The sequence below is a fragment of the Tenrec ecaudatus genome, chromosome 13 (genome assembly GCF_050624435.1).
Source record: "Tenrec ecaudatus isolate mTenEca1 chromosome 13, mTenEca1.hap1, whole genome shotgun sequence".
Lineage (NCBI taxonomy): Eukaryota > Metazoa > Chordata > Mammalia > Afrosoricida > Tenrecidae > Tenrec > Tenrec ecaudatus.
In genome coordinates this window covers 22,119,214-22,145,465 of record NC_134542.1, presented here as the reverse complement: position 1 = coordinate 22,145,465, position 26,252 = coordinate 22,119,214, and the positions used below count along the sequence as shown (strand labels likewise).

General features: G+C 52.2%; 1 protein-coding gene across 1 annotated transcript in view; it reads left to right on the top strand.

Annotated features, from left to right (window-relative positions):
* Positions 1 to 26,252, top strand: part of IGFBP2 (insulin like growth factor binding protein 2) — a 28,723-nt gene extending 2,471 nt beyond the window's left edge. Inside the window, exons 2-4 of the mRNA XM_075528944.1 lie at positions 22,589 to 22,812; positions 23,569 to 23,709; positions 25,756 to 26,252. Coding sequence (XP_075385059.1) covers positions 22,589 to 22,812; positions 23,569 to 23,709; positions 25,756 to 25,920 — 530 coding nt within the window. The 3' untranslated portion in view covers positions 25,921 to 26,252. The remainder of the gene's footprint in view (positions 1 to 22,588; positions 22,813 to 23,568; positions 23,710 to 25,755) is intronic.

Genomic DNA, 26,252 nt, shown 5'->3' with positions numbered 1-26,252 from the left:
GAGAGCCACGAAGGATTTAATTTGGGAGAGGGGTTGGGGGGCGGCTGGACATGCGTGTGGAGGCTGAGTGGGCGCATCTGGAAAGTTGGCCAAGGGCCGGGGCCTAAGTCTGGAGTGGGGCGGGGGCCCGGGAGGGAGAAGTGGTGGGGGGAGGGGGTGTGAGACTAGGTCCCCTGCAGTAGAGGCTTGTTGGTTTGGCTCCGGAGGTTCCGAGCTGAGCAGGTTCGAGTTTGAGGTTGGGGTGGGGGGACACTGAGGATGGCGGCCCCCTGGACTCTCCCAGTGCATCACTCTGCCCACCCCCCACCCCTGCCTAGCCTGCATTCCTCTGAGCAGGTTGCTTTTGAGAATTTTAAACATACGCTCTTATTTCCAGGGAGCAACCGCTCCACCCCCCCCTTCCCGCCCCCCAGCAGTTCCGGCTCTGCCACTAGATCTTTTGTCTTTGTTCCCAGGACTCTCTCTGGGGGCTGTGTTGCTGGCTTCCTGGGGATGGCTGGGATGCCGTGGTGGGGGTGGACACATCAGGGGGTGGGGGGAGAGTCTGGATCCCATGGGGTGGGTGATGGGCTGGGACTTGCTGGCTCAAATTGAGAAGTCTGCGGGGCGGGGCATGTACGTGGCCCTAGGAGAAACAGACCATGAGCTCTGACCCAAGCCAGTGAAGGGACTGGACTTTCATTCAAGTGTGTGGGTGTGTTTTCTGGTGGCGTGGGCAGAAGAACCTAGAAATGTCCGGCGAGGAGATGAGAGTGGGCCAGGCTTTCAGAATTCTGCTTGCCCCAGGCCAGGCTGGCCTGCTTCCCTCCGCATCTCCGCTGCCTCCGTCCTGGCTGAGCACAATGCCCGGGATTATGCCGAGGGGCGGAGCCGCCCAAGCGGCTGTCTAGCCCTCTGCACATATAAAGGTGCTATAGAAATGTCCAGTCATTCAAAGTCCCAGAGTGGCGGGCCTTGGGGGGGGGGGGGAGTCAGCTAGCTTTGCATCTACAGTTGCTGGGGGAGAAGAAAGGGGGGGGCAGATTTACAGTGGTTCTGTGCAGCTCCCTCTCCCATCCCCCCCCCTAAAAGGCGGGGGGGGGGGGGCAGGGAACACAACGGGACTGCTGGCTCTCAGGGCTGCTTGCATCTTGTCTTGCATAAATTTGCATACCGAGTTCAAAGTTGTAAAAGAAACTTGAGGAATGAGTGGGAGCCACTGTCTCTGATTGCTAGCACCACTACCTTCTGCCCCCTTCCCCCCTTCTGGACAGAACGCCCAGAAGTAGCTCTGCTAAGCTTCTGCGCCTGACTCACCACTGTGGTCAACAAGGAGGCAGGGAGAGAGAGCCCAGGTGGCTGCTCCCAGGTCCTATCCGTGCAGCTGAGCAGTTCCTTAGCTAGGAGAACTAGAAGGGTGTGGTTCTGCTAACTCAAGGCCGTGGAAGGCAGGATGGATCTGAGGAGGGTCTCTCACCAGCTAGGCTCAGAAGGAACCGTGAGCCGCCACTGCGCCCGGTGGGTTGGGATGTGAAGAAGTCATAGAATCAGGAAGGAGCCTTTTCACCCACATGTGACCAAAACAAGCCATTCCTTAAGAAGCATTTCTGGAAGCCTGCGGGGAATAGGTTATGTTTTGGCACAAATGGCTAGAAGGTTGGCAGTGCTAACCTACCCAGAGGGTCTTTCCAACAAAGGCCTGGTGATCTGCTTTTGAAAAGCCACAGCTTTGCAAACCCAGTGGGGAAGTTCTATCTGAACATATGTCTCCGTGAGTTAGAACTAACAACAATATGGCGCACTGCCCTGGGATCCATACTGACTCAGAGCAACTCTATATAGGACAGGTGGAACTGCTCCATAGGGTTTCTAAGACTAAATCTTCATGGGGTGGATAGCTTCAACTCTTGTGGCGCTGCAAAGTCAGTTTGAACTATTGACCTTGAGTTTAACAGCCCAAATCTTAATCCACCGCTCCTCTAGGACTTTTTACAACACAGCAAATGCTAAAATAACTTAAAAGTAGGGCTAAGGGGCTTTCCAAGGTACAACAACTGATCTCTAAAGGAAGAAAAGTCCAGAAATAGAAGGAGGGAAGAGATAGAAATGTGTGACTAGTCACCTTCATGAACAATTACCTCCTCTGCCACGAGATCAGAAGAACTAGATGGTGCATGGCTACCATTACTGAACATGTTGATCAAAGATCGCATAGTCAAATCCTGATCAAAAGGGGGGAAATGAAGAACAGAGTTTCAAATCCTCAAAGACTAGACATTTTAGAGCCATGGGAGGCACATGAACCCCTGAAACTTACTGACTGAAAGTAAACTTTACATCTTAAACCAGAAATACCCACTGAATTCTTAAAACTGAACAGTAGTTTATCTTTACTTGTGAAAAATATCTGTCATAAGTGTTATGTTCTTCTAAGAACCATGTATGGGATCAAATTGACAACAGCAACATTGGAGGGGGCACAGGGTGAGTTTATGTTAATGAGGGGAGGGAAGAATGCTTGCTCCACTTGAAATGTAATCATCATTAAATGATGCACGTAGAAGCCTGAATTGGTGTATATTTTGCTGCATGTATTTTCATCAACGACAAAATAAAATTTAGAAAACAAAATAAGACCAAAGTACTCATAGGGAGAAAAAAGCCATCCAATTTTGTCACGAGGGACTTCACAGTGGATCTTGGCCAGAGGGGACTGTTGCTTTCCTGGCTTTCTTTCTTTGCTTACCTGAGCAATTCATGACCTTGGGGTCAAGGAAGATGTGGCCATTGTTGTTGGGACCCTATGGGACAGAGTAGAGCTACTCCATGGGGTCTCTAGATTGTAATCTTTACAAGAGCAGAAGGCCACTTGGAGTCCCTGGTTGGTTTAAATTGCTTCATACTGGATCCCAACCCTCTTCAGAAATCGCTTTAGAAGAATCACCCCTGTAGGTGATTGGGGATTGGAAGGGTTGGGAAAAAAATCTGACCTTTAAATGAGGTGGTGGTTGACTTTGTGGGAAGGGGCTTCTGGGTGGGAGAGAGGATGTTTCCTGTCAAAGGGAGGCAATGCCAGCACGTTTTCTGCGGAAACCGAGGCGTTGGGGAGGGAGTGTGCGCTTCAGTTCCATCAGGGGTGCTGGTGATCCTGTTGGCCGACATTCTGGGCCCCTCTGTTGCTCCTTGCTATCTCTGGCCAGCATTTTGCTGAGACGGCAGGTCAGCCGCCAGGAGATTGGTCTCACCCCATCTGCCCTCATTCTGTTACAACCCAATTTCTTTGCCTGCTTTGTCTCCTCTGTTATGACATCCCTGCAAGGGGTGCTTTGCAGCACCTCCGTCGCACAGGTGCGGACCTTACTGCTCATCAAGAGGCGGCTTAGCTGATAAGTAACAGGGCTCCCTCAGTACCTCTTGGCCCTGTGTCTAGTTAGGGGTCAGGCTGTTGGCAGGAAAAGAACCTCTTGGATCCTGTCAGTCCAAAGTCTTGCTTCCAGGGCTCTACTAAAGTAGTGTCTTGGCGTTGCTGTTATGAATCGTCATGTAAATATCTGATATGCAGGATGTAGTTTCATTGCTACCAATTGAGCATAACTAAAGCATAGTGATTCATCACAAAACAATCTATAATTATATATTGAGAAATATATAATGACAAATAAATGACATTTGGTCTTGAAGCGTGGTGTTGCATGGGTGCCAGTTTCATGCAGGTACTCCCATGTGGGTGGACCTGCATGTGGGCATGCCCACCTGGAGACAGACAGAGGAGCGCTGTCTCAGTTCCTAAGACCATCAGAAATCTGTGTTTTCCGATGGTCTTAGGCAACCCCTGGAAAAGGTTGTTCGCGCCCCCCAAAGGGTCGCGACTCACAGGTTGAGAACCGCTGAACTAGATGGTGCCCACCCGACCAGCACTACCAAGTGCTCCGAAAGGGGTGGCATTGGAAACTTCTGGTGGGATAGTGGTGTATGAGTTGGGTTCGAACCCCCAGCAGCTTTAAGGGAGAAAGACATAGCTTTCTACTCCCATAAACAGTCAGTCAGTCGTGGAAACTCACAGGGGAGTTCTACCCTGTCCTGTAGGGTTGCTATGAGTCAGTGTTGACTTGATGGCAGGGAGTTTGGGGGTGTGGGGTGGGCCGACGGGGCAGGTTGGGTAAAGTGGAAGAAAAATGGAACCAAACTCAAAATCATGAGACCAGGCTTACTGGCCGGAGAGAGACTGGTGGAACCCTTAGGGAAATGGCTCTTTGTCACCCTCCAGATCTGGGACGGAACTTAGCCCTGTGTGGCTCAGTTTCCAGCCACGTACTGGATAGGTCTAAATGAGGAACGGTAATGGCTAGTAACGTTCCTACGCCTCAGAAGAGTCTGCCATGTATGATCGGAGGGGCACATTTTCGCCAAGAGCAAAGTCCAGAGTCCGGGCAGGAGGGGAATAAACGAGGGAAACCCAGGGAGGAAGTGGGGTACGTGCTGTATGCTGGGGTCTGACTGCAATGAATGTGATCAGACAAGATGCATATGACTCGCTGAATGGAAAACCGGTGACCTGCTCCATGAACGTTCACGCACTTCCCGGTACAAAGTTAAAAATAAAGATTCCAGCCCAGAAAACCTTATTGGGGAGTTCTAGTTGATGTGGGGTGGGTCTGAGTAAAAAAAATAAAAAAGGCCTTGGAAGTGGGCCTGGCCCTAATTAGCACAACACTGAGCACCCTCTTCTCAGACATGATTGTTTTCACAGGGAGAGGGGGTTCGCATTCTGGCTTGTAGCTGGTGGTGGTGGTGTGGCACTAACTGGTAGTTTGTAGAAAGGTTGCTGGAACTACAGTAAAGGCCATGTAAGCCCAGCCGACGGGAGAGAAATGGTTTGCAATCAGCAGGCTTGATGGTGGTTGCCTATGCTGGGGCGGGGGTTGGGGGGGATTCTACTTCTCATGCTGGAGATGAGCCAGTTTTGGTTTAGAAGAACTGAGGGGGACCCAAGGGGACCCCAGAGCACGGACACCTCCCTTCTTGTGCCATCGGCCTTGATCTGGCCAGCAGACATGCGACCCTGCCTCCAGCTGCAGTTGAGATGACTCGAGAATACTTATAACCGATTCTCAGGTCTGGGAACCTCATTTCCCCCTGAGATGGCTGGGCACAGAGGAACTGACTAGGATCCAGGCTCTCAGGAGTACTCACCAAGGGCTCAGCACAGAAGGCACGAGGGCATGCAGTTGTCACAGCCAGCGGGCCCCCATGGCCTGCATTTCCTGTTCCAGAAATTGGGCTTTCAACTCTGTCCTCGGAGCCTAGCTTGCCAGAATGTTGGATGTGAACCTGGCAAGGCAATTGGAGGTCCCATCCAGAAAGTGACGTTCTCCTGCCATGCCTTTCGGGTTGACCTCAGGCCTGAGTGTGTGTGTGGGGGGTGCCTCTTCCCTTGTAGGGGGTGCTGGGCTTCTCAGCAGAACACTGAGCAGAGCCAGTGTGCTAGGGACCCTTCGAATTCCATCTGGCACCAGTGAGGCTTTGTGTAGTGACACCCACCCCTGTTTTCAGGATGGGGTGCAGTCCGGGTTAGTAGGACGGCAGGGCAGGCCCGTTTGGAGATGCTAGAAATAGAAAAGGTGCCCTGGTGGCGCAGTGTTTACACATTGGGCTGTGATCCACAAGGTCGGTAGTTTGAAACCACCAGCTGACCCTCAAGACTGTCTACTTGGGCAAATGGCTACAGCTTCAGAATACCACAGGGGCTGTTTCACCTGATCCTATAGATAGGGTCGCCAGGAGTCAGAGTCAACTCGATGGCAATGAGGTTTAAAATTTTTTTGTTGTTGGTTGTTGTTGTTCAGCAGTAGAGAAAGCATTTGTCATGGGTTGGTGTCCCCAGGCACGCATGCATGCGACCCATGTGCTCATTGGGTTTTCAGGTTCAGAAGCAATAGCCAGGCCTTTCTTCCTCATCTGTCTTAGCCTTGGATGTCTGAGGAAGCCTGCACTGGGGATGGCGACACTGTCAGAAGGACACTGCCCTGGAATCAAACCCTGGTCACCTCCATGGGAGGTCAGAGTTCTCCCTTGGAAACACGGTAGTCCCGGTGGACGACAACACAGTATGTGCCACTGGGCTGGTCTGGGTGGACAGGCCCTCCCCTTAGACTCCTTGAGGACCTTCAGAGAGGGCAGGGGGAAAGGGCAAGACCATTTTACAGAGGGGGTAGTAGGCTCAATCAGTTGGTTTTTCTGGTCACTGAGGACCTATGGGATTGAGGAGATTTTTTCCACCTTACTAGAAAGTGGCCCACCACCCTATGCTCCCCCCTCTCCCCCCACCTCTTTCTTGACTCCTCCCCAGCTTCTCCTGTGCCTTAGCAATGCCAGGAAGATCTAGGCTGGCTTTGCTCCCAGCTGCCAGTCAAGCCCCAGAGGGAGACCTTGTGTAGAAATCCGGCTCCCCCGGAAAGAAACACAACACAGAATTGACTGTAGTCAGGAATTTTTTCCTTTCTCCCCGCCCCCCCCTCCCGCCCTCCCCGTGGAGTGAGAGGGGACATTTGGCAGGCCTTGGGGCCCCGTCTGGCCACCAGCCCCACATCCCTTCCTGGCTGCTGGGAGGCAGGGCTGGAATGGAGTTTGGGTAGGGGGCTGGGCTGGGCTGGGCTGGGGGTGGAGTGGGCACTCTGGCCTTGGGCAGGGCTGGGGAATTGGCCCGCAGGCTCTGGCTCAGTGGTCCTTCTGGAAGCTTGGGGAGGTTTATAATTAGTGGACCGTGGAAATGTGTCAGCCGGTGTACCCTCAAAGAACTGGAAGCCGTGGGCCTAGGGAGCCGGAGGGAGGATGGGGATGAGGGCCCCAGAAGGCCTGGACAAACTTCAGGGGGTGGGCAAGAGAGGGGGTGCTCAGCTTTGCTCTCCTGAGTTGGAGTTGGAGTTAGGGAATTTCCAGCAGGTGGGATCTTCCTGGGATTGGGTGGGGGGGGGCAGGTAGAGAGCCTCCTGAGTGTTGGATAAAGGAGTAAAGGGGACCATTGCCACAAAGGGTCATGAATAGCCATGAGTACAGCTCTCTTCCAGCTCTTGCCCACTCCCACTGAAGAGCCCATAGCTTGCTTGCTTTCAGTGAATGAATTTTTCTATCAGGTATCAGGCTGGGGGTTGACATTTCAGACCATCAACTCTATACTCACCAGTTCAAACCACGCATAAACCTCCACCTCTTATTCTACCCCTCCACCCGATTTCTCTTCTTCCTTTTCACCCCAATCAATACCTGTCAACATTCTAGTCAGGTGCTTCATCTCTCCACCCTTGGCAACTTCCAAAGTCGGTTCCCTTTAGCGTGCAAGTCTTTGTCTTGTTTGTTGTTGTTGTTCTTTAATCATTTTACTGGGGGCTTGTACAATTCTTATCACAATACATACATCCATTGTGTCAAGCATATTTGTACATTTGTTGCCATCATCATTCTCAAAACATTTTCTTTCTACTTGAGCCCTTAATATCAGCTCCTCATCTTTGTCTTGGTTTTTGTCCTTGTCTACAATATTTATTCTTTTGTGATTGACTGCTTTCACACAGCATAATGTTCTCCAGGTCCATCTGTATCATGAGGTCATTTACATGGCACCATCATTTTTCAGTGATGCATAGTATTTCATGGTGTGTATGTTCCAAAGGAGCTTTCTTTACTGTCTTTATGACAGGACATCTAAGCCCTTAGCTTTGTTCCCCAGCTCGGGTTAGCAGCTGGATCTGCCACACTCTGTACAGGTGAACCAAGGCTGTGTTCCTGTTGAAATTCCCAGGCAGGCACAGACCAGAAAGGAGTCGGGGTCTCAGGAGTCTCATTCCAGTGTTCTATGCCACCAGATGCATCCCTACAAAACAGCCGTGAATGAACGGACTGCCCCCTGGGAAGGCTCCATGTCCTTGGGAGGTAGCAATGAAAGCATAACTTCTCAGAAATGCCCCTTTCTGTGATTCCCTAGGAGCTTTCTTTTTTCAGGTCTGTTGTATCTACCTCTGGGCAGTCTTACCAAGTTACCTTTGGATGGTGCAGCTGGCTTCCTGTGCCCAAGACCACGATAATGTGAAAACACCAATTGCCTTGTGTTCTGCCCCTGCCAGAGAACACCTTCTAATCTCCACAGCAACAGGGGCGGTGCGTTCATGAGGACCAGGGCTCCCTCCCTGGAAAGACGGCGGGCCAGGAGAAGGTGATGGGAGCAGAACGAAGGAAGGTGTTAGGCTAAATCCTTTTGGTTGGGGGATTTCTTCTTAGGAGTTCAGATCAGCTCATTCTGACCACAGGATCAGAAAACCATTCAGAACTATGCAGCGAAACCAGTCAGGCAGGTGGCCTGATTGGGAGCACCTGACTTGCAGACACGTGGTGCTCTTGTCCAGGTGTGAGTGGGGAGAAGAGGTTATCTACTTGGTGGGGTTGCTTGGTGAGGATGTGACGTCGTACGGCACACAGTGACTGAGCACAAGCGCAGACTTCTGTGTTAGCTTTGGGTGCTGCAAACACAGGTAGCTAAACGCCACCCTGCAGTTTCTGATGGGGCTTTTCTTCTCCCTTTGAGCCCAATTCCTAGAACTGGGGAAAAAACCAAGTCAAATGCCGCTTTGAGGTGTTTTCTGATTGCCTGAGTTTATTAACGAAGAGAGGGAAGTTAGGATTAGCTAGGGTGACTGAGATGAAATTGGCCCGGAAACAGTGAGTTTGGTTGGGTTTTTAATGGGGTGTGGTTTGTTGGCCCAGCCCATTGGGTGTCGCTTACTTGGACAGCAGACCTTTACTTTGTAAAGGTTCACTGAGTCCCGGATGAACTCAGTGGTTGGGGTGTTTCCCCTCAGCCACCGTCCCTGATTATGCTTCTGCCAACAGCTGATGGCCAACTGTGGTCAGTTGATTGCCCATGGGTGGCGGTCATCTCTAGAGACTCAACTGGTGGGTCTGGCTTGGTTTGCTGCCCTTCCAGCCCAGAGGCTCTCACCGGAAAAGGCTCCCGAGGGGTTGCTGGACTGTACCGGACAGAACAGTGACCTTTTCGTCAAAGAGAACATCATGGCGACCTACTTAAAGGCTCTTATTTATATTCAGGACACTTCTCGTGCTGGATTGAGAGGGCGGCCTGGTAGTCCTAGACATCTTTGCAGGTTTTCAATTTCTTTTTCATCCTCTGGCTTCCATTGCTGTGGCGTGGAGTCTTCTGGAGTGGTTTTGTGAGCACCGAGGAGAGGCCAGCAGTGGTGAGTCAGGTGCTAAATAGGTTGGAAGACTGTAGCTCGGATGCATACATCTCCTGATTTTAAGACACTCAGTGTCCCCGGGTTCCGATCAAGCACCTGCCTCATGGTCTGTGCATGGGTTCTCCATTACCAGCGTGGCAGCATGCACTGGGCTCGGGGATGGTGTTGTTGGAAATGGGTGCAGACAGAGTTGTCGGAATAAGGGACCTGGGAGTGGGAAATGGTTTTCCCATCCTAAATACTATTTCCATTTTCCCAGTATCTTCTACTGCTGTTGGAGTCCGAGCGGACCCAGGTGGCTCAGATGGGGTGATTGTTACCCAAAGGGTGGGAGGTTTGAGTCCATCCAGAGCCACGCCCCCCCAAAGAAAAGTGGCTAACTCCTTCTGAGAAGTTGACCCTAGAAAACCCAATGGTGTACAGTTCTATTGTCACCCATGAGGTTGTCATGAGTCTTAGATTTTTAAAAAATGGGAATTCTAGCACAACACATACCCCCACCCCCCATCACTCTTGTTGCTATGTGGTTGAGGGGAGAGACTAGAAAGGGGAGAGAAAGAATGTGCATCAAGATGTTGTCAGGAAAAGCCTAGGCTGGTGGGCCTGGTCTTTGGGTAGCCAGCTTGTCTAATGCTTCAGTACTGAGCACAGTCTGGATGCAGGTTTATATAGAGGACCAGCCTGTACAAAAATGCCCTTGTTGCATCGGTCCGTAACACATACTTTCTGGTCCTGGAAGGGAACAAGAAAGAAACACCTTTGGGGAAAAAAAAAAAGAATATTCTCTAAGGAAAAACCACGTAGAGATATCACTTAATCCAGTGCTCATCAGCAAGCACCCCGCCCCGTTCAGCCTTTGGACGGAGCTCTGGGGAATATTCCATGTTCAAGATCAAGAGCCCGCGAGGTGGAACCAAGTTTGACAAGTGTGCTCCTTCCATCTCAAGAAGAAGGAAGCACCCTTTCTTCCTTCCAGAAAGTAAATTCAGGATGTCTCCTGGTCATTTTTCTTTAAAGCTAGATGCTAGCTGTCTATGTGACCTGGCGCTGCTGTAGCAGAAATCCCGCAAGTGGGTAACTGAACAAATTGATTTTCTCATGTTCAGGAAGCTAAACTCTGGCTTCAGGGTGCTGGCTGCTGCAGAAGGCTTTCTTCTCTGTTGGCCGTGGAGGGAGAATCTTCTCATCGTGTGTGCCTTTGCCTTTGGCATGTAGTGTGTTATCTGTCGTTCCTCATTTCTTCTCTCCCCACTCTTTTGCTTAATCCTGGCCTTTATATCTTAAATCAAAGAGATGGATGTAAGCTGCTGCCTACCCTAACATCTCCTCATTAACTTAACAAAGAAAACCCTTTCCCAAATGAGATAATGGTCTATATGGGTTAGGGATTACCACACACAATGTTTTTGGTGGCGGGCAGGGACACACTATAATTCATAAGATGCTAAGACCAAGTTCATCTACTTAAGATGCTGCTAACCACAAGGTCATCAGTTCAAACTCACCTGCCACTCCAAGGAGGGAAAGATGAGGCTTTCTCCTCCTGTAAAGAGTTTCAGAAAACCCACTGAGGCAATTCTCCATTGTGCTATAGGGTCGCCGAGAGTGTGGAATCAACTTGATGGCAGGGAGTTTGAGTTCCATCCTACAAAAGCTAAAGGAAAGGCACCCTACGACCCATAGTTGTTTTTTGCCAGCTGCCTCCGGTTAGAACGCTGTCGACAAAGCAGAGTCAGAGGGTGACACATCACTCCGTAGTGATGCCCTCTGGAGCTCAGGGAAGCAGCCCTGCCACCTTGCAGCCATCTCACCCGTCCATCTTCCTACTTCCTCAAGAGGAACTGTGCCAGACAAGGCCTGTGCAGGAAGAGTAAAAAAAAAAATTTTACACCATTTATTTCTTCCCCATGAAACTCTGGGTGGTGTCTCACCTGGTTACAACCTCTTTTTCCCTCCTCCCGGGTCTGGAACAGCTGTCTCCCTTCCACTGGGCCTTTCTCGCCCTAAGGCACCTCTAACAGCCTGCCCCCCACCCCCACCCCCGGTCTGGCACAGCTGTCTGGACCATGTCTCCATTAGCTCCTCTGGTATGGGTTGGCTATCTAGGTTCCTACCTGCTCCTCTCCTTGGCCCTGCAACTCTCTTCCTCTATCTTTGGGGCTTCCCTGTGACTCATCACCCAGTTCTCGGTGGCACAGAGACCTGGCATGGCGCCCATGATCAGAGATTGACTGTGGCAGGTGGTCCCGATCACATCTGCTGTTGTACTGTGTTGTTCAACCTTTTCTCAGCCCGTGGTCATCCAGAGGCACCTCAAGTTGGCCGAGAGCCCCTGCTGAAGAAGGACAGAAGAGGGTAGGAGGAGAAGGGAGGGAGGGAGGTGACTTTTTAAAAGAGAGAACATTTAAAAAATAAGAAATGTACTATAATATTTTTATTGTATAAAATTGTTTTATATGTGGGATCCTCCCCACCCCCTGGTTCTTGTTGCCTGCGTCCTCAGGTCTCCCCTCTACTTGTTGGCATGTGTTTTATTTCTTTGTTTTTTAAAATCATTTTATTGGGGGCTCTTACAACTCTTCCCACAATCCATAAATCCATCCATTGTGTCAAGCACATTTGTCCATTTGCTGCCATCATCATTCGCAAAACATTTGCTTTCTACTTGAGCCCTTGGTATCAGCTCCTCATTTTAACGTGCGTCTTTTGCCTAAACTAATTTGCATGTATGTATATGACTCTTAAAAACTTTTGAAAAAAGTCAACCAGTTGCCACATGGCCACCCCAAGGGTGTCAGAGCTGCTGCCACCTGGTCTTCGTTCCTAAGCACCTCCGGGTGGCCTCACCTCCAGCCTGCTGGTTTTTAATCCAGGGCGTTCACAGTAGCCCCCTGGGACTCCGTGTTCTTGATGGACGACTGTGTGCAGTTGTTCTCTGAGACTCAATGATCACACTGAAGGTTCCATTCCATGACGTATCCCCCGTTACGTTTTTGAGCTCGACTGCCCTTGATAGAAGAATCCCTGGCAGGACTGAGGGGTCAGCTGTTCACTGTGGGGTTGGGGATTCAAACCCAGCAGGTGTTTATCTGGAGAATGTTGAAGCTTGTCTACTCCTGTAAGGAGTTAGTGCAGTGGTTCTCAACCTTCCTCATGCCATGACCCTTCCCTACAGTTCCTCATGTTGTGGTGACCCCTGACCATAAAATTATTTTCGTTGCTACTTCATCACTGTCATTTTGCAGCTGTTATGAATCATCATGTAAGTATCTGATAGGCAGGATGTATTTTCATTGTTACAAATTGAACATAATTAAAGCAGAGTGATTCATCACAAAAACAATATATTATTATATATTGTGAAATATTTATTTGTAATGACAAGTAAATGAAATTTGGTCTTGAAGCATGATGTAGCATAGGTAACAGTCTTCAGGCCGGGTTCTCGTATGTGGGCATATCTGCATGTGGGTGGACCCTCCTGGAGACAGATAGAGGAGCGGTGTCTCAGTTCCTAAGACCATGGGAAATAGGTGTTTTCTGATAATCTTAGGCGACCCCTGTGAAAGGGTTGTTTGACCCCCAAAGGGGTTTCAACCCATAGGTTGAGAATCGCTGAGTTAGTACCTCAAAGCCCTGTGGGTGGTTGTACTCTGTCCTACAGGGCCAGTACGGGTTGGCATTGACAGACTCGATGGCCGAGGGGCACTGGTACTGGTGATATGTGCAGGCCAGCGACATGCCCGAGAACTGCAGTATGGCATGCCCAGTGTCATCCTGTTACTCTGTTGTCGTGCTTTAGGGTTGCCAGTTGTTTCCTGCAACCACGAGCAATGCAGCAAGAAATATCTTTGTGTACATGCCCTGTACACAAAAGTAAAACAGGATAAAAGTAAACTTGTCGGGCCAGGCCCCGTCTGCCTGCTTCCATGGCCCCTGGTCCCAATTGGCACCAAAGAATCTCGACGCCCTTGGACCTTCAACAGCTGGTGACCTTGCCCAACGTGCACATGGCTCTGGCCGACCCTTGGGGATGTGGTAAGGACCCCGCAGGAGGAACGAAAGCCGAGAGCACTGTTTGACATCCGATAGCCATCTCTGCTGGCTTTTCCAGGACTGCATGGCTCACAGACCCCAGAGCACCTTGGCTGAATTCGCGCCTTGTCTTTTGCTTTCTCAAACTGTCTGCCTTGGCCGTGACCCTCCCCGGGTCTTCCAGATCCTCCACCTGACCCCAGGGGTTGTTTATAAAGCCTCCCCATCGAGAACACCTAGGTGGGAAGGCTGCGCAGAGGCTGCTCATTCAGGGGGGCGCCCGTGATGGCATGACGGAGGAAGCGAGGTCCTGCTGCAACGAGGTCCCTGGCCCTCGGTGTCTAGCCAAGAGGATGCATCTTTCTGTTTAGAAACCCACGGGCTTGTGGGTGGAACACAGTCACACAGCTGTGCACCTGAGATGGGGTCCTTTGAAAAGAATTGGTTGGTCCTTCCACTGCCAAGAAGTTCATCTGCAAAATGCAGGCAGGAAAGAGCGAGAGAGAGGAGTCCCTCGAGATGCTGGAGTTGGACAGGGCTGCTTGGCCCTGGCCCCGCCTGCTGTGTGGGAACAGGTGGGGATCTAAATGACTTGCCCATTGGGTTGATTTAAAGTCACAGTGACCCCATGTGTTTCCAAGGAGAACTGTATACAGCTGCGATCTTTAGGGAAGCAGGTGGCCAGGTGGTCTCCTCTGGGGTGTCCCTGGATGTGTCCCACTCATCAACTGCATGACTACTTGCCCAGTGCTGTCCTGTTGGCTTCACCCAGCAACCTTCTTCAGAGCAGTGGTTCTAAACCTATGGGTTGCGATCCCTTTGAGAGGGGGGCGAACGACCCTTTCACAGGGGTTACCCCATTCATAACAGTAGCAAAATGACAGCAGTGAAAATAATTTTAGGCTCAGAAGCAACGAATCCCACATGGAAGAAGCACACCAGCCTGTGTGACCATGAGGTGTTGAAAGGATCAGGTATCAGGCATCAAAGAACAAAATATCATATCATTGTGAATGAGGGGGAGTGCAGAGTGGAGACCCAAAGTCCATCTGTAGGTAATGGGACACTCCCTTACAGAATGGTCTCGGGGAGAAGATGAGTCAGTCAGGGTGCAGTTTAGCAACAATGAAACATACAGCTTTCCTCTAGTTCTTAAATGCCTCCTGCTCCCCACTATCATGATCCAATTCTACCTTACAAATCCACCTAGACCAGAGGATGTTCACTGTGCAGATAGGGACCAGAAACACAGGGAATTCAGTACAGGTGATCACTTCAGGACCAGGGGTGAGAGTGGTGATAACAGGAGGGTGGAGGGAGGATGGGGTAGAGAGGGGGAACCGATTACAGGGATCTACATATATAACCTCTTCCCTGGGGGATGGACAACAGAAAAGTGGGTGAAGGGATTATCAAGGGTTCATGAGGGAGTGGGGAGGGAGGGGAAAATGAGCTGATACCAAGGTCTTAAGTGGAGAGCAAATATTTTGAGAATGATGAGGGCAATGAATGTACAAATGTGCTTTACACAATTGATGAGAGAGGTCAGTTCCTGCCCTGTGTGCTCTTAGAGGTGGGTGACTGATGGTTCTCGGACACTGAGGAGGCTGTTTGCTGACCCACCAGAAGGGGGTTTTCTTGGAATGGAGGAGCCACAGGGAATTTCTTCTAGAACCTTTAGGGAGTTTTGCTGGGAGCAGGACTCAGAGGGTGGGGGGAAATGGGAGAGGCATTTAGAATGTCCCTGGGTATCCTCAGGGGGCATATGAACCAAATGGAAGAAGGTCATTAGACTGGACTGTGACCTGGAGCAGCACTCACCTCAGCAGACACGCTCCATTCAGAATTGCAGAGCTCTGGCAAGGTTGAGGTGCTGCCTCTGACCTTTTGGAAAAGAGATGGGGGTGAGGTGGGGGAAGACACATTAGACAGTGTCACACGCCCACAGGCTTTGAGCTCCAGATTAAACTTTAGCCAGAAAGTAACAAGTAAACCTCGTTACCTTCCCACCCTATGTGTCTAACTGGTGCCACCTACCCCCTGCCTTCCTCTCTCGCCCACCAGCGATGCTGGAGTTGCCATCCCAGCCCGTGGTGTGGGTTGGGTTCTTGAACTTAGGGGTCATACGCTAGATGGCTGGAGGCCGGAGTTGACCGGCCAAAGGAACTGGCTCTGCCTCTCTTAACAAAGACTGTGTCCCAGGTCTGGTGGCGAGTTTCCCAGTGTCCCCCGTCATCTGGGGAGACACAGTAGTTCAGACCACTACACTCTGTCTCCTCACTTCCTACCTAGCTCATTGCTCTTTGTCCCCCAAGATGTCAGTCCAGGGTGGCTTTGTGAAGCCTTGAGCTCTGGACCAGATCTCCAGTCAAGCCTGGGGGACTGACCTCCACCATGTCTCGTAGCCCGGTGTTCGAATCTGGCCCGTGAGAAGCCACGGCCCTGCCTGGCACTCCGTCAGACGCTTCTAGAAGCCACGGCCCTGCCTGGCACTCCGTCAGACGCTTCTAGAAGCCACGGCCCTGCCTGGCACTCCGTCAGACGCTTCTAGAAGCCACGGCGCTGCCTGGCACTCCGTCAGACGCTTCTAGAAGCCACGGCCCTGCCTGGCACTCCGTCAGACGCTTCTAGAAGCCACGGCGCTGCCTGGCACTCCGTCAGACGCTTCTAGAGAATGAAAACAGAGTGACGGACAGTGTCGCAAGACTCGGGAGAAGGCAGTTGATGAACGCCTCCCTCTCTTCCTCCTAAATGTGAACAGAGCTAACTCAGGCAAATCCATGTTGCCCAGGCGCTCCCATTAAATGCTCAAGGAACTATCATTTTTTTGGCGTGTGTTTGGCCATCTTCTGAATCAGGGATGACTCGCTTCTCTAGATAGCGTTTGCTCGCCGCCGCCTTGGCACACAGCTTCTAGCACTGGGTCTCTCCCCCCCCCCCCCAGCGTGTGGGTGGGAATCATAGTGCCCACATGTGAACAGCGGCCTTCCTGTTAAGCAGGGAGTCTTATTATTGCTGTTTTCCAGGCTTGGGAAATGAGGGCTCAGAGAGGCTAAGGGGTTTGGGGAGAAATCGTGGGTGAACAGTAAGTGGCAAAACCAGGATCAGAACTCGGGACTCGAGCCCTGGTGCCCTCTGCCACTTGAGGTTGGTTAATGTGTGGGGCATGAATAGAAAGGTTGTCCATGGCGGTGGCGGAGGAGGGTGATCGCTCATATTTATTCGTTAGCCCAACATATGTCAAAGTTAAGTGTGTTTTGAGAGCAAATAACCAAGAAGGAGTCGTGTGAGTTAGTTGCTCAACCAGGGCGGAACCAAGAACCAGCCTGCGTTCCCTGAAGGAAGCAAATCCTCTGGGGGCCATACTATACTTGGGATGCAGTCCTCCCCAGGAGACCATGGGGGAGTCCATCAGGTACACTCCAAACGAAAAAAAATAAAAAAAATCCAACCCATAGCTTGGTGGTAATTTTGTTCCGAGGGCAAATTCCATCTCTAGCTGGAATTCTACATCTGGTATGTGTTCCTGTGGATTGTGCTTGTAGTAACCTACAGAGAATATATGGGAAGAGGGAATTGATCACAAGTATCAACATATAACCCCCTCCCAGGGGGAGGAACCATGGAAAAGTGGGTGAAGAGCCACAGAGGATGATGTAAGAGGAAAATAATAATCTATAACTTATCAAGGGTTCATGAGGGAGGGAGGGGGAAAATGAGCTGATTCAAGGGCTTAAGTAGAAAGAAAATTCTTTGAAAATGAGGGCAGCATACATGCACATGTACTTGACACAATGGGCGAATGTATGAATTGTGATAAGAGATGTAAGCGCCTCCAATAAGAGTATTTAATAATAATTTAAAAAAACAATATATGGGAAGAACGGCTGATTGTGCTCTTGTCTGATGGTGGGGGTGGGGGGCGTTGGTACTCCTCTGAGGGGGGTAGCTAAGTGCTAACCCAGAATCTTCCCAGCAGCTCCCTGGAGGTGGGCGTTGCTTTCCCTGGTTTTATAGGTGAAGAGAGAGCCTAAGTCACTGGCCTAGGGATGGGCAAGCAAGCGGTAAAGCTGGGGTTTAGACGCAGGCGATTAGGCCCTGATTAGTACACCGGGCTTCTCTGAATTCCTGAGCCTCTGCGATTCTGTCTCTTCTCCATCTTTCTTTCCCTGGGCTTTTACTACAAGAGGTCGAGGTCAGAGCTGGCCTTTGGACTTGGTTCCTGCAGGCTGTTTCTCCCCAAAACAAACCCCAAACAGGTGCTCTACCTGCCTTTTAAAGGGGTGTGTACCTGCAAACTGGGCCAGCAGATTGCCTCATCGTGCTGGCTCGCTCATTGGCAAGGGCATTGGATCAATACAGGAGTGGAATGAAACATCCTGGGATCCAGGTGGCAGCCATGAGGGTGGACAAACTGACCTTCACCTCGGAGAGGGCGGGGGCAGCTCAGGATAGGGAAACAACTGTGTCCTCCCAGGGGGCAAGAAACATGGCAGAAACAGAACCACTTCTGCCCAGTAGACTCCTGTCCTGGGACCTGGAGCCAGCCATAGCAATTCCGGGGCTTTGAGGGCAATGGCACTTTGACTTCTATGTGCCTTCCCCCCCCACCCCCCCAATAAATCTTTTACATTTTCTTGTGCAATTGCATTGGTCTTTAAACGAACGTTTCCACGTGGTGGTGGTGTCAGGCGCCCTGCGGTCAGTGTTCACTCACAGAGAGGCCCTGAGTCCAGTGGAAGGGAGCATTACCTGGCCTGAACCAGCTCCCCATCGCTATGCTGAAGCCAGGGTGTTGGACCATCTCACGGAGGGTCTTTCTCTTGTTTGCTTTACCAAACCTGGTGTCCTCTCCAGGGACTGCCCCTTCCTGCTACTGCGCCCAAAGTATGTGGGAGGAAGCCTCACGCTGCTCACGCCGACATGCTGACTGCCATAGGAGCGTCAGCGGAAGACCCGCAGTCTTGGCTTAGCCCAAGCTTCAGGGCAGGCAGACAAGCCTTCCCAAAGGGTGAATCCACACGAACGTTGGGGGACTGACAGGCTTCCTGCCTGCCAATGAATGTCCCGGACTGCTGGGGCCTTGACTCTTCTCTACCATGGAGTAGAGCTCAGGGTCTCCACGCTGTAGGGGTATGGGTGCTGGGGGCTCCAGGAATTCTTTCTGTTTTAGTTGGCATGAAGCAAGGTATCCTGGGAGTGGAGAGCTAGGGGTTCTACTGCCCAAGGGTCAGTATGCATAGGACCAGGCTACTGGAGGGGTCCCTATTTGGTTTTCCCAGTTTGATCCTGGGGAAGAGGCAAAGAGCATTTCTTTATGGTCTGATGCAGCAGGGACACCAATGGGCTTTCCTAGCCCGACCAGCCTCCTCGTGGTGTTGGGGGTCTGGAATGGCCCCACCTCAGTCTAGGTACACAGAGGCCTGTCAGGGGTGGGGGACAAGAGCAGGTGGAGATGCTGTGTAGGGGGATGAGCCCCCCTCCCTCTGCAGGGCCAGCACCTGCATAAGGCGTTGGCTTTCAGGAGATGGAGCTTATCGAAAGCAGATGGCCCCTGTTTGTGTTGGCGTTATCTCAGCCATGCCCAAGCCCTTCTGCCCAGTCTCCTGTCCCCCTCCTCTGATGGCTATCTGAAGAGGGATCTCCTTTGCTCTTGGCTCCAGCTGCCTGACCCAGTTCTAGAGCCCCCTCACCCTCCCCCGTACAGACCCGGCGAGCAGTGGGGCAGGGGACTCATATCCACATTCCAGGGGAACTGGGCAGGCATCAGAGCAGTGGGCACGACCCCTGGATATCTGTCACTTTCTGCCTCCAGGAGCAGGAAGGGAGGGGTGGGAAGAGGGACAGGGGTCTGTTGGATCCAGAAGAACCAGCCACCTGGAGGCAAATCTAGCTGCCTTTCTCCCCAGGTGAAGGTGGGGGTGCTGGGGATAGGAATCACTCTGGTGGCGTAGTGCACAGTTGACATGTGGGGCTGCTAGCTGAAAGGTCAGCTGTTTGAAGCCACCAGTTGCTCCGAGGAAGAAAGATGAGGCTTTCTGCTCCTGTATAGATTTACAGCCTTCGAAACCCTATGTGGGGTCCCTGGGCGTCAGGACAGACACAGTGGCAGTGAGTTTCTGGTTTTGGTTACATTGGGCGGTGCATAGAGTTAATGCACTCAGCCTCTGACAGGAAGGCTGGGGGTTCAAGTCCACCCTGCAAATCTGGAAAGGCAGGCCTAGAGGTCCTGGAATCTAGGCCTAGAGGTCCTAGACTCCTGGAATCCCAGTCGTGGAGACCCCTGTGGAGCCTGGCTCTGACATGTTCACGGTCTGCCCCCTGGGGCAGCAGACTGGCTTTGGTGGTTATGTGTGGTCAGACCGACTGGTCCTCCCTTTCTCGAGAAAGAAGAATCTGCCAGCTTCCCTTAGCTATTTAAATGTTCACTTTATTCTAAAGATTTAACCCTGTAGATAATTGCCCTTGCTAATGGTGGGTGCTGGGAAACGTCACAGCCCTCGGAGCCCTGACGATTTGTGGATGGTTGGCCACAGGGCTTGCTCCAAGCCCCCGAAGCACTTTGCATTTCTCTCTTTCCCCCTCAGTTTCCTCTTTCCTCCTCGTCAGGGCCCACGTGCATTTGTTCTTTTTCCTTTAACCTCTTGAGTTTTCCCTTCCATGGTGGGTGGACTCGGAGACTAGATAGATGGCTGGGGCTACTGGGCTTGTCACTGTTGGACCTGCCAGGTGTTCCTCACCCAAGCTTCAACCTGCGTGGACCTCCCGAGAGCCACTGCGCATGCTCAGGGGAAGCTCCTCCTCCCCGGCCTCCTCGTTCCTGGTTGGCTCCACATGGCAGGGCTTATGAATTAGAGACCTTCGTCATCTTCATCAGCATCTTTAAAGTATCAGCAACAGCCAGTGTGGATTTAAATCCAGCCTTAACTGCTTCACAATTATACGAGGGAACTTTTCAAACTTGATTTTAAAAAAATGGAATTACCTTTCTGGACATATTTATATTTTCTCAGTAGTTCTCCGAAATAGGAGCTGGCGTTTTACCTTAGTATGCTCATTGCCTTATGGGTCTCTAGCAAAACAACTAGTGAGAATGACCTATCTTTGTCTGCTTGTCTGTCTGCCTATCTATCTATCTATCTATCTATCTATCTATCTATCTATCTATCTATCTTTCCAGAGATTTGCTTCATGGAATTGTCCCATGCAATGATTGGGCATGGCAATCCCAAATGTGGGAGTGGGATACCAGGTTGCAAACTCCTGTGGTTTGTGTCCTAAGATGCAGAAGGGAGAGGGAAAGCCCTACCCAAATATCTGTTTATAGTCCAGAAAACACCCTAGGGAAATGTCAACCGGTGGACTGATTCCAACTGGATTACATTACACAAAGTGATTACATTGTATTATGCGACAAGACAAGTGCCTGGCCAAACCACTGGGAACCACAGCCTAGGTGAGGTGGCACAGGAGATGAACCAGGACCTGCGCTTAACCAGCACTACTACCCTGGAGATGTGTCTTAAGGATGGTGCTGTAGCTAGTGAGAACCAAGCAGGTTTTATAGAGGCCAGCAGGAAGGGGTGGGGGTGGCAACAGACCTTTTTTTGCACACCCCCATGTGCTTCGGATCAGGCGGTGGTGTGTCACCTGCAGTCTGCTGGCCTGGGCGCTCTGAGCCAAGGGTTCCAAAACAGCAGCTCTCTGCACCTGGCACAGGAGAGGTTCGTCTGGTGGTGAGGGAGCCAACACGACCGCTCACACCGACTTGGAGTTGGCCAGCATGATGCGTGCTTATGGGCACGGGCTGGCCCCCTATCTGGACAACATCGCTCAGAGCCCCCTCTGAAATCTGGAGGGCCAGCCAAGTCCAGAGTCCCTCACCTTCCAGCCCTTGTGTAGACATATTTGAAGAGCCATTCCTTTGTGTTATCGGGATTGCAAGTTTTTGAAAGTGTCTTAAAAGGAAAGGCGACGTGTGTTAAAGTTTGCTTGAAAGCAGCCCCCGTGCAGCCACCCAGACCTTGTTGGGGCCTGCCGAGAAATGCTCTGGGCTCCGTGGTGTGGTGTGGAACACTCTTTGCTCTGCGTTGCCTACTGAGTGGAGCCTCTGGGCTGCGGTTCCCGGCCCTCCTAGGACTCGCTGAGACTTGTCCTCTCTGTATGACTCTGTGCTCTCGCCTTCCCCTGACTGGACATGTCTAAGCCCGAGGGAGGCTGGGTTTGGCTGGGTGGGGGCTGCTTCAGGGTGTCCACCCAGGCTGTGTACATCATAGGGATGTGCTCCTTGTGTTTCTACTGGATTGTGGTGTAACAAAGACTGAAGAGATGGAGGTAGGAGTCTCTGGGTGGACCGACAGGGAGCATGCTCAGCTGTTCATCTGAGGGGTGGCGGTTCAGGTCCACCCGAGTTGCTCTGGGGAAGCGTGCATGAGCGAGCTAGAAAATCCAACCACAGAAACCCCACGAAGCCACGATGCCCACGAGTCCGGGTCAGTTTGACGGTCTGGTTGGAAGGCTGGTCCTTGGCCAAACATCTGATCAGGCCCTGTGAGGGTCTCTGGAACTGCGAGGCTGAGCAAATCACAGTTCCTGTTCTGCTCTGAGTCATGGGAGGGGCATGTCAGGAGACATGGAAACAAGTGGAAGCCAATGGAAATGTGCCGTGGCAGCCCACAGAGCAAAGCACTGTGGGAACTGCAAGGCTGAGTGGGCTGACAAGTGAAGAGTGCTCAGGGGTAATAGGGCAGGGCATGCTGGGAGTTGGGGGACCTGGGTGGTCCTATGGCTCCACAACCCCCACCCCTCCCTTTCCTGCCAAGCATTTGTCTTCTCCACACCTTGTCAGACCACAAATCAAATGATGAAGAAAGTAAACGGGGGATAGTGATGGGAGACTGGGGTCCCCTTCTAGAGAAGCACCGGAGACATCAGGAATGAGTGGGCTGGCTCCCCTCCCATTGCTGCTTAAGGACTCATCAGGTGCCCCCATCCTTCCATGCGCCTCTGCTCAGCGTCTAGACGCAGTGAGGCTGCATAGAGCAGGCATTCTAACCATTGGTTGAGTGTTGACAGCCTGGGTTCAATTCCTGGACCCCTCCTCACTTGGCAGATTTGTCATCTTGGTCAAGCAACTGATGTGAGCACCAGGGCCTCTCAGAGACGTTGCGGGGGGGCGGGGCGCTGGTAACACCCACCTGAGAGTCACTGGGAAATGGATGGCTCATTAGCATTCCCCATCCTCATGCCGGGCTTTGTTCGGGGTCCAGACTGCTCCTTTGGAGGCCTGGCCCTGGAACTCTTCCTCCCTCCCTCCCTCTCCACAGACAACGGCGACGATGACCCCGAGGGAGGCCTGGTCCGGAACCATGTGGACGGGACCGCAAACACACCGGTCGGCGGAGGCACTGCCGCCCGGAAACCCCTCAAGTCCGGCATGAAGGAGCTGGCTGTGTTCCGGGAGAAGGTGACGGAGCAGCACCGGCAAATGGGCAAAGGTGGCAAACATCACCTGGATGACTCCAAGAAACTTCGGCCACCACCTGCCAGGGTCAGTTGGGCAGGGCGGGCGTGGAGGGGGTGGGGGGAGAGAGTAGAAAGGGCTGTTCCCAGCCGGAAGAGGACATTTCAGGCAGATCTGCCTCCCGGGTCACCCATGGTCTAAGCACTTTTGAGACCAGCGCCCCCACTGAGGTGTGTTCCATAGCCCTTGGGTCAATCCCTTAGCTTTGGGGGGCCTCAGTCTTCCTGGCTGTGAAATGGGTTAGCCATTTGGAGGCATGACTTGCCCTTCTTCTAAAATCCTTGATGTATCTGTTTGGCTCTGGGCCACAGACAGAGACAGTGGATCCCAGAGAGGAAGATGGATAAGCCCGCTCTCTCCTGATGGAAAAAACTCCTCTACCTTGTGCCAGCCCCTCTCTGCTCTCTTGGGACTTGGCTCTAGCTGGGTTTATGGGAAGGAAGGGAGGGCTGGACTCTAGAAACTTGGAGAAAGAACCACTTAAACTCAGGTTTTGCAAGTCAATCCCATTTTGAGCCATCAAAGCCTTTGCCCTAGAACAAGGAGGGCAAGAACGCACCAAGCCCTCTGACTTTCGGGGGGAGGGGGTGGGGGAGAAGGGCTGGGGACATAGGGCTTTGAAAGTGCATCTGTGGTCAGGGTGGCAGGAGTCCCAGGACACCCATCCAGATGTGGGATCTGGGACAGTCCCTTCCCAATTTTGCGAATGCCCTTGAGGTTGTCCCCAGTGCTGGCATTCTGTCGCCCACATCCTGACTCCAGCCATCCTTGTGCCCCCTGCAGACCCCCTGCCAGCAGCAGCTGGACCAGGCCCTGGAGCGGATCTCCTCCCTGCGCCTGCTTGATGAGAGGGGGCCCCTGGAGCACCTATATTCCTTGCACATCCCCAACTGCAACAAGCATGGCCTGTACAACCTCAAACAGGCAAGTGAGGGGGGCGGGCGGCAGCCTGGACTAGGGACGGGGTGGTGGGGGTGCCTGCTTCACCCACTACCTGTCAAGGTTTGAAAGTTGAGCAGCCTGGATCAGGCATCTGTAGCTGCAGGGGTGCCAGCTTCCACACCTGCGAGGCTGTGGCTTGTGCCCTCACCTGGGCAGATCAGAGGGTGAATCCAGTTACCTGCTCCCAGCCAGCCTAGCTGTCACGGGTGTTAGGGGGTGGGGAGGGAGGCTTCTGGGAGCAGTGGGTTTAAATCAGAGCTTCTCAGAATTGATGGAGCATTAGTCACCTGCAGGCCATTCCTGGGTCTCACTCTCAGGGACTTGCCTTTCCAACAAGCACCCGGGGAGCCCTGAAGGCACTGGTCCATGGACCACGGTCCACGGAATTGCCGTTCGAAACCCTTGATTGAGTTGCTCTGGTTTTCCAGTACCTTAGAGAACGTAGAGTCAGGGGGGAGAGAGGCACCGTGTAGAATCTTTGTGAGATGGTCATAAAAACCAGCACAACCCACTGCCTCAGAGTTGAATCCAACTTCCATTAACCCTAGAGGGACGGCCTGAGAACTGCCCCTGGGGGCTGCCAAGTCTGTACCGGTGTACAGGAGTAGAAAGCCTCCTTTCTCCCTAAAGGTGGGCATAGAACCATAAACACATTCAAGGACAGTTAACACGGTGTAAGTCACCCACCCAAGAACCTCCCTCTTCCCCAAAGACATGAATGATCTCTGAGCAGCTCCAGGGGAGACGAGCTTGGTGTTCGGCCCCCATGAAGCGTGCAACCGAGACCACACCACAGGGGAGTTCTTCCCGGTACACGGGGTCTCCAGGATTCTAAATCATCTCAGCGGCATGGGAAGCAACAACTGATATTGATCTAGAGTTTCAGAAGCTCCACATGCAGGCCAGCTACCTCGGGAAACACGAAAGGAGGGGTCGCCTGAATCTGTCCAGACCTGGGCCCTGGCTCCGGGAACAAGGATGGCATTACAGCGCCCAGCCTCTGGCTCCAGTCTGGTCTTGGCCATGCAAGTGACCACCTGCTGCTTCAGTGGCATTGTCTGTGAAGTGGGGCCAACTGGTCCGGTTTATCAGGGTTTTTTGAGAATGAGGTGGCTATTCAGTGAAACCTGTGTGGGCCACCTGTGAGGGGCAGGGCTTGTTTTGTTTTGATTTTCCGGTGGGTGGGGTTGGGAGAGTTACAGTTTTCTGTCCTTGAAAGGGTGCCGTTTTTTATCACTTTTGTGGTGCACTCGCAGAGGGAAATACCGTCTTCCTTCTGCATGACCAGCGTGTCCCCATGGCGCCCTGGTTACGCATTGGGCTGCGATCTGCATGGTCTGTAGTTTGAAACCAGCAGCAGCTATGGGGGAGAAAGGCTGGGCTTTCTACTCCCATCAACGGTGTTGGAAACCCACAGGGGTCTCTGTGAGTCAGCATTGACTCGATGGCAGTGACTCTGGTTTGGTTTTCTAGACGACCCGTTTGTTTCCCCCTTTCATAGGCTTTATGCACATGCGCACAGTAGGTGGAAAGATATACCAGCCAGCGCATCCCCATACTCAAACCACAAGTCCTGCCATTGAGTGATCCCCACGCCAGCAACCCTATAGCACAGGCCGGGCTGTTCGTGTGGGTTTCTGAGACTGTGACTACGGAGTAGAAAGCTCCCTCTGAAAGGCTGGTGGTTTCAGACCGCTGGCCTTAGGGTCAGCCCGATGCATAACCAGTGGGTCACCAGGGCCCCTAGCAGTACACCTCTGCCCCGCAAATCGTGCGGCAAGGGTCGTGCCAACAGTGTACTTCCACCATCCATTCTGATGAAGCTGGTAAGATGAGTACCAAGCCCCACCAGCTTGGGGCCTCCTTTGACTCTCCTAGCATCCCCAAATCAGCTTGCTGCCGTGGGCCCTGAGCCCAAAGTTTCCACAGCACTTTGAGGCTTGTGAGCCTGAAGCTCCACCCTGCCTCCAGGCTGGGGAGGGAAGCTGGGGGCCCACTTCCACGGCTGCTCTTTTTTTCTCTTTTCAGTGCAAGATGTCTGTGAACGGGCAGCGTGGAGAGTGCTGGTGTGTGAACCCCAACACCGGGAAACTGATCCAGGGGGCCCCCACCATCCGGGGGGACCCCAAGTGCCATCTCTTCTACAATGAGCAGCAGGAGGCCCAAGAGACCAATACCCAGCAGATGCAGTAACCACCCCCAGCCAGCCGGTGCCTGGCATCCCCCACCCTCCAAACACCGGTGGGAAAGGAGAGTGCCTGGTGGTGGGTGGGGAGAGATTCCAGGAGTTTTGAAACATGTATTTATATTTGGAAAGAGACCAGCACCGAGCTAGGCACAGACACCCCCTCACCTCCCCAGCTGGAGATGCCCACCCCCTCCCTCCTCCACTCTCCACTTGAGGAAGATTATGCGGGAGCTGGGGTGAAGGTTTGGGAGGGGCCTAAAGACATTTTTTATTTTTGAACCCCTCTGTCTCTTTTGCTTAAGATTAAAGGAAGGAAAAATAAAGTGTGTGTATGTGT